Raw genomic sequence first — 12,244 nt, forward strand, 5'->3', positions numbered from 1 at the left:
AGCTATTAGTTATTAAGTCCAAATTCAGAAGCAGACTCGTTGCAGAAGGTGACATTCGTTGTGCTACTAGATTCCTGATCTGGTGAAACAGAGACAAGCTCCACTTTCGCAATAACATTAGTGTGTTTGTAAATACTGTTTCAGTAACAAGGTAGTTGACTGTATCAAAGATACTTATCCATATTTTACCATAGTTATCAAATTGTCACTTAAGTATGTATATAGTGAATATGCAAAAGAAAAATAAATAAATGCACGTCTAAATAATAACCTTTTTTAAAATTTAATCATGAGCCAAAAATTTTACGGTTGGGGGTTGCCACCTAGTTGACAATTATATTAGTGGGTCGTGAAGAAAAAAAGGTTTAGAACCGCTGGAATGTCCATAAAAACATTCTTTTGGTCCAGAGTCATTCGTCCGTATGCAAATTACTAACCCAGTGGTCAATGGTCACATGCCCCAGCTAGCCCTGTAGTGTACACGTAATCTTTTTTTTTATAAAATAAGTATGTCATTACGTTTGATTCAGTTAAGACTCCAACAAGTAGTGTCTTGAAAGTCATGTTTGTACAAGTTGTTCACAGAATTCAAAGATTTCAAGGTGTTTCAAATGACTACAGAAATGTTGTATGAGTTTTATTTCCCATATTTCCCATTCGACACATTTACATTCCGAAGTGTCAAACTATTAATCATTGATACAAACTATTATCTGATCTACGTCCATTATTTAACAGTAAATAGATCTAACATTTATTAACTATCATATTTTTCTGGCTTTCTAACTAAGAAAGTCAGTAACAAGTGCATCTGTTTCTAAATGTTTGTCTTTTTCTAAATGGATAAAACAACAAGTGAAGCCAACTTGCTCTGTATCATAGAAATTTTAAAATAATTTTTGATCAATCGAAATTTCGAAATTGACCACTATGAGGAACAAAATGATACAGAGAGAGTGAGAAATGACAAGTATGCTGTGAAAAGGTTTAGAAAATCTGATAAAATGTAGTTGTATATGGGAAAAAAATCCCACGTAGTTGTCTATAAAAAATAAACAGCCAAATTTCGTATTGAACACAGACTTGAAATGTCGTTATGAAAGTCTTCCTTTAAGGATTGCATCCTCTAAACAATATCCAATAGAAATATCATCTGGTTTAGGTGAAACTAACAAACTTTTTGTCGCTTGCATTTGAAATGATAATTACGAAACTAGGCTATAAATACTAAAACAATTTGACAATGTTTTTTTATGTCCATGAAATCTGTCATGTAATTGAGAAACAATGGCATCAATAGTTCGATAAAATACGTTGAGTTTAAAATTCTTCACTTGAATTTTCTCTTCATAGTAGGCTCATGGAATTGCCTTTTAACTTTCCGTAATCGTGTAGAGCGAAAACAAAACAAAACAAACTGTATCAATACCCAGCAGCCTTAATTTTTATACTCTTTAATTAAATGTCATTCTCCAATGATTTACTTCATTCTAGATCTTCAGTTGACTTTCTGCTTGATGTAGATCTTACTGCTCACTTTCCAACATTTTTGACACAGAGTAGATTGCGCTTACAATTTAGTACTGGACAATAAGCAGAACAATAGGACCGAATGTTTTTCATTGTTTCTGTAAGTGCAGCAGCTCGTTGGTTAATTACCTAACATAAAAGTCAGTTAAATTCTCAATTTGTTTTTTTTTTTAATTCTCCAGCAATGTGTACGGCATTTCATTTTTTTTTCAGTAGATTACATTGCCAACAAAAATTAAGGTTAACATTGTTCAGAAATTGTCTTTTTTTAATACCGGTAGTCTCTTTTTTTTCACATTATACTTTCACTTAACACGCAAGACGAACGGGTTAACGCATCCACGTTGAGCAGTCAAGATTATTGAGAAGTTGAGTTGTATTATAGTTCATGATCATTTACAATTTAATGTGCAATAAAAATGACTTTATTACAATTTTATTTTAAAGACAGAAAAAAAAGAGCTTTGAAAAAAAATGAATAATTAGCATTTATGTGAAAATTTTTATTCGTGACCATCAGGACTATCCCTATAGACCTAATTGTTATTGTCGCCCCCTACCCTTTCCTTTTTTTTCCTGTGAACCAAACTCTCTCCTTCTCTCCCATCCCTATTTCTGTAATGCTATTTAAAAAAAAATAGAATGGAGCAATCTGGCAACAATTCTAAACTTAAATGAACGATCGGGGCTAGACACCATTACAATAAACCTGTCGGAAAGAAGTTTCTTATATTAAAGTAATCCAAGCGGATGATACACTACTCTAGCTTAAAACAAGGATTCATGTTTTAAAACGAATATAAAGTTTAAAACTTTTTTTGGGAGTTTTTTACGTTCTATTTTTAGCGGCCCCCGTAAGGGGAAAAAGCCGCTATTAGGTTTGTGCAAAATGTCCGTCTGTCCGTCTGTCCGTCTGTCACACTCAGATCTCGAAAACTAGAAGAGATATAAAAAATATTATTTCATCATTAAATGCGGCTTGAAATGTTTAGGTGCAACGGCTACTTTTGGTTTTCTAAAAGCAAACCGTTTAATTTATAAATTAATTATGCAAGCGATTTTTTCATAAAAATACACCAATTCTAAAACAATTACGTAAATGTAATGGAGGCAATGTTACAATATGCTAACAAAGATAGACAATTTTTGTGTATTTTCAGTATCTCAAAGTCAAATATATTTTTAAAATGTACAGGAAATGTTTACAACAAATATAAATAATAGTTAAAGATGTTTTTTCTGGTCAACTAGCTGCTAAAATTAAAAGAAAACATTTCTGTTTGTTTATAAAGGCTAAGAATGCACTTTGTATGTAAATATTACGCACATTTTTTTAAATGGAATTTTTTATGCAGCGATTTTCGTGCAGTAGCGTAACTTCGCAACATGGTCAGGTGCTAAACCAATTCCTTAAACTTTTTTTAAAAATCAGACTTTATTTGTTTAGTGCCCCCATCCGAATAAAAGAAGATTATTTTTGTGCGTTTTGTCTGTTGGTCGGTCTGTCCGTCACGATTAGATTAAAAAAACTAGAACTCTAAAAGCTATTGAAAATCTGATTTACACTTTAATGTTCCTCCCGTAACATCTCAATAGTTTTAAGTATCTAAAAATTGAATGTTCCGGATTTTTTGTGGAAAAATTAATCAACCCCAACAAATGTTTGTTTGCTCTTCTAATTTATACTACATTCGATTTCCATGCTTAAACGTTGCAAAAACACATTATCAATAATATGTTGTTCCGTTTTTTATGTAAATAGCATATTAATGCTAAATCAAAATCTCTATACTGACTTATATTTCATTAAGTGTAAAAATGTTCCGGATATTGTTTTATAAAACATGAATTATGCCTAATGATTGTTTTAAATCGCATAATTTACTAATATTACACTTATATTATTTGACAATGCGTCACTATAGTTTGGTTATCAATATCAAATTGTTCCGTATTTTCATCTTTAAACAAATTTTAAAAATATCGACAATAGGTTGTTCAGGGCTTAAAAAAAAAGTAATTTACTAGAATTGATTACTGAAAATTACTTTTTAGACATTTAATTTTCTTGCTGAAACATAACATAGAAGTTTTGTAATCGATAAAGAATGTTCCGGATTTCGTTTCTTACAAATCGTCGCCAAAAATTTCCGAATTTATTTAAAAATCTACTAGCGCCAAATAATTGTTTGAACTCCCTCTTCTAGTCAATAAACAAATAATCTTCTCATTTACGAAATAGTGTTTTTACGGATTTTTATGAAAAATATTTTAACTCACTACTCTCTTACAGTACATTTAACTTTCTACCTAAAACATTAAAAAATCTAATTATCGTTAATATTATGTTCCTATTTTTAAGGAAAACAGAATCTAAACACCAAAGTAAGGTATGAAAATCTCTCCACTTGGCTGTAGTACATCTAATTTTTATACGAGACCATCCAAAAAATTTAATTAACGGTATTTCATTTATCTGAAATTCTCTTTTTCTTTTACTATTTATACAAACATCCGGAACAATCTATTATATAAACTTTTCACTTGTGTTCATACCTAGAAATTATTGCGATGTTTTGAAACGTAAAATAAAGGTTAATCAATTTTTAATAACTTTTAGTTGTTTTTTTTTATATATATCAAGATGACGGACAGACCGACTGACAGACAAAACGCAAAAACAATGCGGCTTTGATCCTCTTTAAATAAATTCTATTAGAACTCAGTGCACCAATTTATATGAACCCTCGTTAAATATCTCGTGTAAATAAAGACATTTTTTTTATGGTACCGGTACAAGCCTATTGTGAGGTAATGGAATTTTTTTTCTTTGACGTCATATGAATGAACTCTTTAAATTTAATGTTAAAAGAACGCACTCGGTGCACCAATGTCTATGAACACTCGATAAATAGCTCGTAATGATGAAGGCGATTTTTAGTCTAGCTAGGCCGTGTGACGTAGTGTTTTTTTTCCCTCTGACGTTATATGGAATTAATTCTTCAAATGAAATGAAAAAAGAACTCAGTATAGTAATGTTTATTAAGCCTCGTTATGTGACTCGCGTTTAAAAAAAGGAATGATATCTTGATTTAGATCTAATCTAAATTTTTAAAACTAGATCTAGATTTTTATTACAGTATATCTAGATCTGGATTTATATTCTAATTAAAATTATTTTAGAGTCTAGATCTAGAATTTCTAGATCTAGTTTAGACTAAAATAGACTAGATTAAGATGTAGAATTTCAATTTCTAAACTTAAAGTGTAAAAAAAAAGTGTAGATTTTCATTTCCAAACGTTTTGATCAATATTGCAATGTTTTAATATACTAAAACAAATCTACTATTTTTTATTTAATTTAAATTTAAATTCACGACAAATGAATCTTTGAAACATTATTACTTTTGACCATCAAAATTAAATCACCTCTTGAATATTATTTGCGAATATGCAGATCCGACAGGGATCCGATTTCGACGGGGGCCGCCTCTGAGTTTGTGTAACACAAACTCTCTTTGTAATCTTGTTTTTTAATTGGTTCTTACACTTTGGTGTCATATATCCCTCATGTGGGCCCCAATGGTCATGAGTAGCAAAATGAACCCCGTTGGGCAATTGTTCTACGCTACAGGCTGTGGGCCCCTAATGGTCGTGAGCCCGGGTTCATTTAACCCCTTTCGCGCCACAGATGCTATGCCACTGGTCAGACGAGAGATTTTAGATAGGTATTGATTTGGAGAAAAAAAAAAGAAATGAACAGGTATCGAGCTTGTGCTCCGGAAACGTCTGCTCTATGTCCCAGCACAGTTACCAACAGAGATATTGGCATTTTCATTTAAATGGAACTAGTAGCAGGATGTAGATCTACCTAAACTAAACTTCTGATTCTAGATCTAGATCAATAAATTTGGAATACTGTAGATGTAATTTAGATAAGATTTTTGCAAAAAAAAAAAGCCCTGATAATCTACCAATAGACTGAATGCATTTTTAAACTTTAAATAGTATATTAGTTTTAGTATTTTTTATAATATTGAAATATTGATCTAGACCTTTGCATCTTAATCAAGTCTATACAATTCTAAACTAGAACTAGAAATTCTAGATCTAGAAACTACAATGATTTTAATTAGAACATAAATCTAAATCTAGTTTTAAAAATCTAGATTTAGTGTAAAAATATAGCTCTAGTGTAAGAAAAATCTAGAATTAGTGTAAAAAATCTAGATTAGATCTAAATCAATCTAGTATACCTTCTTTTAATACGAGAATATGACGAGGTCTAATAAACATTAATGTACCGAGTTCTTTTAACATTTCATTTGAAGAATTCATTCCAAATGATGTCAAAGGAAGAAAATCCACTACGTCAAACTAAAAAATATCTTTATCAATACGAGCAAGTTGTCGAGGGTTCTTAGACATTTATGCACCAATTTATTTTCGCATTTCATTCAAGAATTAACTCCATATGACGTGAAATGAAAAAAAATTACGTCACAATTGGCTAGTTAGAATATATATATATATATATATATATATATATATATATATATATATATATATATATATATATATATATATATATATATATATATATATATTCATTAATGCCAAATTTTTTCCTGCGTCTTGTCTGATTTACATTTAATTTCCCTTCCGAAAGATTGCAATTGTTTTAAATTTCTATGATAGTTTGTTCCAGATGTTTATATATATAGTGTGAGAAAAAGAGAATTCCAGATAATTCTAATACCATTTAATTTAATTTTTTTGATGGTCTCGTATGAAAATTAGATGTACCAAAGCCTTGTGGAGAGATTTTCAAACCATACTTTAGTGTTAAGAAGTTGTTTTCATTCAAAAATGGAACATAATATTAACGATAATTATATTTTCTAACGTTTTAGCTAGAAAATTCAATGTACTGTAAAGAAAACTGCGATTTTACATAGAGTTAAAATGTTTTTTTTTTATAAAAAAATCAGGAGCTACGATATTTCGTAAATGAGAAGAAGATTATTTGTTTTAAGAAGTAGAAGAGGGTTTTTAACAAGTTATTTGATGTTAGTATATTTTTCATATAAAACTTGAAACAATTTTGGCGAGGATTCGTTAGAAAATTAAAGTAATGTAGGTCGATATCTTTTCAAAACAAAATCCGGAACATTCTTTACCGATTAAAAAAAACAAAACAACTTTTGTTATGTTTCAGCAAGAAAATTAAATGTAAAATAAGTCTAAAAAGTGATTTTCAATAATCGTTTCTAGTAAATTACTTTCTTATTTTAAAATCCTGAACAACCTTTTGTCGATTATTTTTTGAAAAAAAAGTCATTTGACATAAATTTCTCTTAAGTTGAAAATACGGAACAATTTGATATCGATAATAAAACTATTATGACGTTTTGTCCAGAATATGTGATTTTAAATAATCATTTGACATAATTTTTTTTTAATTACCGGAACAACTTTATAGTTAATGAAATATAAGTCAGTATAGAGATTTTCATTTAGCATTTATATGCTATTTACATTAAAAACCGGAACAGATTGTTTGTGTGTTTTTGCAACGTTTAAGCACGAAATTAAATGTGATATAAGTTAGAAAGGAATCAAGCATTCGTTGGCATATATTTCTTTTTACAAAAAAAAACATTCGGAATAATCTATTATAGATACGTAAAACTATTGCTATTTTTTGGAAGGAACATAAAAGATGAAATCAGATTTTAAATAGCTTTTAGTGGTTTTTTTTTAAATCTAAACCTGATGGACAGATCGACCAACAGAAAAAAATTCATAAAAAATAAGCGGCTTTTATTCTGATTGGGGCACTAAACAAAAAAAAAAATAAAATAAAATCTGATTATTTAAAAATTTTGAGGAAACTGATTTAGTTCCATGCTATGCTGCGAGCGTAAAGGTACCGCACGAAATTCTCTTTATAAAGAGTCCATTTAAAAAAATTTGCCTGATATTTACATACAAAGTGCATTCTTAGCCTTTATAAACAAACATACATGTTTTCTATTAATTTTATAATCTTTACGGTTTGATTTTAAAAAACCAAAAGTAGACTTAACACCTAAACTTTTCAAGCCGCATCCAATGGTGAAATAATATTTTTCATTTCTCTTCTAGTTTTTTTTAGATCTGAGTGTGACAGACGGACAGACGGACATTTTGCACAAACCTAATAGCGGTTTTCCCCTTACGGAGGCCGCTAATAAAAACACATATGATTAAATAAGTAGTTAAAAAATGTTTAATAGAACATAAAGAATAGGCTAACATTATTTTTAAAAAGTCCATGTTCTTCTAATTATTAATACACATAATCACTGAACAAGTTGTCCAAAAAAAAACAGGCTTTTTTTCAAATGAACTCAAGCATCAAGCTCTATTAAAGTATATTTCGAAGTTCTGTAATAAACATGAACATTGTTTTGAAGCCAGTAATGAGTTGCAGCTTTTCTGAGTGGCTCGCCAGCTGGGACGTTGATATGGAAACCTCTTTTAGACATTTCTTTGATGACATTTGCTAAGGCTTTGTTATTAACGTGAGATAATCCCCCTTGGCCTGAAATAAGTAGTCATGAACAAAAAATTTAATATTTATTTATTAATATATAACATGAACGTATCAATCAAAGCTAAAAAAAACTAAAAAGATATTGTCTGTAATTATGGACTGTGTTGTAACCTTAGCCTCCTATGTCTTCCAGGTTTTTAGACTAAGTCTGTGCAATATGTCTGGATTCTACGTCCGAAGTATACATTTAAATAATAAGTCTGACCAATATGTCTGAATGATTGCCATGCTTACCTGGCACAGCCCAGCTGAGAATGATTCCTTCACGTGCATGTCTGACTAGATTGTCCAGAAAAATCTCTTCAAACTTTGCCGGGATATGCTCTGCCACTTCAATACTTATGGCCCAGTCAAATATAGGAAGGCCATACTGTGGGGCAGTCAGGTCCAAGAATTTCACCTTGAAAAAAATAATATGGTTTATTTTTCTGTGTGACACTAGTGAGCATAGGCTCTTCATTTATGTGGGCTCCAGTGGTGAACGTCATTGTGAATTATTTCCATGGAGAGAGCTTCCCCCCCCCCCACCCCAAGTACAAAACGGCACAGGAGGGTCTAAGTACGTAATTGCATAAAGTGTTTTTCATAACTGCCATAAATAACCTACTCATATTGTTACACGCTGTTATCTAAAACTAATTGGGGAAGTCTCCTTTATGTAAGGTTATTTCAGGATAAAGTGTAGGTCTATTTTTTCTGCATTTCTTTTTCCGTTTTTACTATTAACTCAGGCTCCGTTGCTACGGAGATAACTTTTTATATAGGGATTTGATGTTTTATGATGTATTTCTTCAAAACATTAAATATTGTTGTAAATACAGTGGCGGACTGATAGGATTAATGTGTGTTTGACCTACTGACACACGAGTTTAAATCGAATCAAACAGGTCAACGACTGTTGAACAAGGGGCCTTATTGCTAGTACACGCAAATATGATCAGTGTTATATTCATGTGATCGAAAGCCTTTACTGTCGAGAGACAATCTTCTATATATTTAATTCTCTTCATGGCTTAACAGTTTGGACAAGAAATACTTAACGCTGTACAGTCTACATTTCTTTTTGTTAAAGTTATAACTAGACAAAACTGCACTATTTAAATATAATTATTAAATTAAATAAATAAAAAATTATTCAATCAGCAGGATAAAAATTTTAAGGATTTCCTATGGTACAAATCATAAATGTGTGTATAAAAAATTTCCAATTGTTAAAATTAAAGTCACGACATGCTGAATTGAGATTCTTTATCGGAGACCCCCGTGTACATCTCATAGAGGTTTGCGGGACATGTTCTCCGACAAAATGAATTACGCATAATAAGAAATATTATGACATCCTAGTACAACTTGGCACCACACATTCATGGAGGTCCTCAAAGCCGGTGGAAGAGGCTTTAGACATTACCAATAACAATTTTTTGTAGAAACAGCTTGATGGCAAATGCGCCGAACGGTGCGGGAGGGTCAAAGTCAGTAAGAATAGCAAACTAGGTTTGAAATAAGACTTTTTAATAGCAGGAAAATGCACTGTAGATACCTCAGAATATGCATTTTTTGGCATTCAATACCAGAAATAGTGCTCTTGGCGGCGGGGCTCCTAGCGCTCCCCCAGACCCCCTTGCAATGGCTGGGAGTCAACAATTTTCCCACTAAAAAAATCCCCTCCCCTAACCCCCCCCCCAGAAAACAAAATCCTGGCTACGCCCATTATATATATATATATATATATATATATATATATATATATATATATATATATATATATATATATATATATATATATATATATATATATATATATATATATATATATATATATATATATATATATATATATATTGTTACGAATCTCACTATCCAGGCTCTGCAAACTGCACCATACACCACCAACTTAAAGAACTTGACAACTCAGGGCTCCAAAGTAACGTAACACTTTAATAGTTGAATAAATAACAGCCAATACTGTACAATGGCAACATGTACACTGTACAAATATCTCTCCGATAACACCGTTCCGCCGTATCAACTCTTGCACTGGCCTCACCGTCTCGTTCAGGGCTTGCACTGGGTTCAACAGTTCAGCACTAACTACACACACTAGGCTCGTTGTGTCGGACTCGATCGCAGACCAAGATCAAGACGCCAGTCGTCTCAACTGTACTTGATAGTACTCCGCACTGAACCGTGGTAATGCTCCGTACAGAACCACACCGCTGAACTGTGCTGTAGTCGACCGGACTGTAGTGAACCGGGCTCTGAACCCCTGCCGTGAACCGCCTTGACTGCGACACCTCCGCTCTTATATAGGGTCCCTACTCGTCTCGGCTGACCGTCGTAACTCGTCACGGTTGACTGCTTGTCAAGCGCTGGCCTGGGACGATTTGCGTCGGCTGACTACACTCACACCACTTCCCCAATCTGTGCCACCACCAGGTTTATAACAATATATATATATATATATATATATATATATAGATAGATAGATAGATAGATAGATAGATAGATTATATCTCATGCTATTGAATTAGTTTTGGTTAGTTATTTAATGTTAATTATCTATAGAACTCAGTGGAACTAACCAAAATATAGAATTTGTCCTTATCGTTGAGCATCAGACTTATGATGCAAGTTCTTTTTAACTGTTGATGATTTCAATGCAACGACAAGTATACGTTGTAGCGTCTTCAATATATTTATTATACAAAAACTTGACACTCCAACTCCAACTCTATTCTCTGTACAACTCCAACTTCTACAAACTTTCTACTATTCGTTCTACAAGCTCTCACTTGTCACTTTAAGTTCTAGCTCTACTTTCACTCTCCAAATTCTAACTCTATCTAAGCTCCAAGTTCTAACTAACTAACATTAACAAAAATCCGGTCATAAATCATCTTTTGGTTCAATCGCATCTCTTCATATGTAGATCTACCTGTTTAAACATACCACGCATGGGCGTAGCCTGGATTAATTCGGGTGGAGGGGTTGGGGTATTATATAGTGGGGGGGGGAAGCATAATTAATCTTTATTATATTTCTTTTAAGTTTAATATAAGAGGGGGGGAGGGTTAATCGCCAACCCCCCTTGAAGGAGATTTTAAACCCAAAACCCCAAACCTCAAAATCAAGCAAAAGCAATCAAACAAAAGCAAAAAATCAGGTACAAAATTCCCACCCCTCTGCTGGGGGATTACATTTCAGGGGGGAATTGAACCCCAAGATCCCCCCTCTTGCTACGCCTATGTATTACCACGTAGACACCTTTATTGTCTCGCGTCTCACAGTCACCCATCCGTAATAAATCAACAAACATCTTTCTCTCATCCAGAACACATGCGCCCTCTGGTTTCTCCAGTCCCCACAATCAGTAATATCTTTTTTTGCATAGGGTACCCCCAAACACAGACACACACACACGCAATGTAAAATTCAAGATTAGTATATTATTTGAACATAAAGTATAAAGCAGGAATCGAAAAAATAAAAAAAAAACATAATTGGCCCTCCCATGGAAATCGGTCATTATCGACGTACACAACAAGATGCTACCGAACGAAAGAGACCTCTATAAGACTTTCAGCTACAACTAAGTAGATGTCAGTGTAGAAAACAAAAAAAATTAATCAGCCATTTCAACAAACTTGGACACCCTTCGATCCTCATTAGTCCTAGTTCTCATAACTCTAAACAGTACTCAACTACTTACTACTCCATCAGTCACTGCCTCACAGAAAGGGGCACCGTCATAGGCTGTATAATTTTTCACCTCACTGAATGAATCTAGTAGCTGTTTGTATTTGCCTGGCCCGTCTCCAAAGCTGACCACAGACTTTGAAGTCAGAAATCTACTTAATGCGATAGAGAAATTCTGCAAGAAATAATCATATCAGCATGACAGTGATTACAACTTCATTAAGCTATTGATATTGTTCACGGTTGCAGGTAGAGATAAAATAACTTAAGACAGTGATGCCCAACCTTATTTGGTCTGCAGGCCATTTTAATTTTTGGCATTCGTGTCGCTGGCCGTATCTCCAAAAAGAAAAAAAAATACAATAAGCTTCTTTAAATAGTTTTATTTGTGGAACTACTTACATAAATTAATGTGATGCA

The 12,244-nt window shown here is 32.4% G+C and overlaps 1 protein-coding gene across 1 annotated transcript in view; it reads right to left on the reverse strand.

The window, feature by feature from the left end:
- Positions 1-7,875: 7,875 nt before the first annotated feature.
- LOC129924516 (uncharacterized) overlaps positions 7,876-12,244 on the reverse strand; it is a 64,166-nt gene continuing 59,797 nt past the window's right edge. The window contains exons 5-7 of the mRNA XM_056019565.1: positions 11,838-11,999; positions 8,363-8,528; positions 7,876-8,116 (exon numbers count right to left, since the gene is read on the reverse strand). Of these exons, the coding sequence (XP_055875540.1) occupies positions 7,923-8,116; positions 8,363-8,528; positions 11,838-11,999 (522 nt within the window). The 3' untranslated portion in view covers positions 7,876-7,922. The remainder of the gene's footprint in view (positions 8,117-8,362; positions 8,529-11,837; positions 12,000-12,244) is intronic.

This window comes from Biomphalaria glabrata, chromosome 2 (genome assembly GCF_947242115.1).
Source record: "Biomphalaria glabrata chromosome 2, xgBioGlab47.1, whole genome shotgun sequence".
Lineage (NCBI taxonomy): Eukaryota > Metazoa > Mollusca > Gastropoda > Planorbidae > Biomphalaria > Biomphalaria glabrata.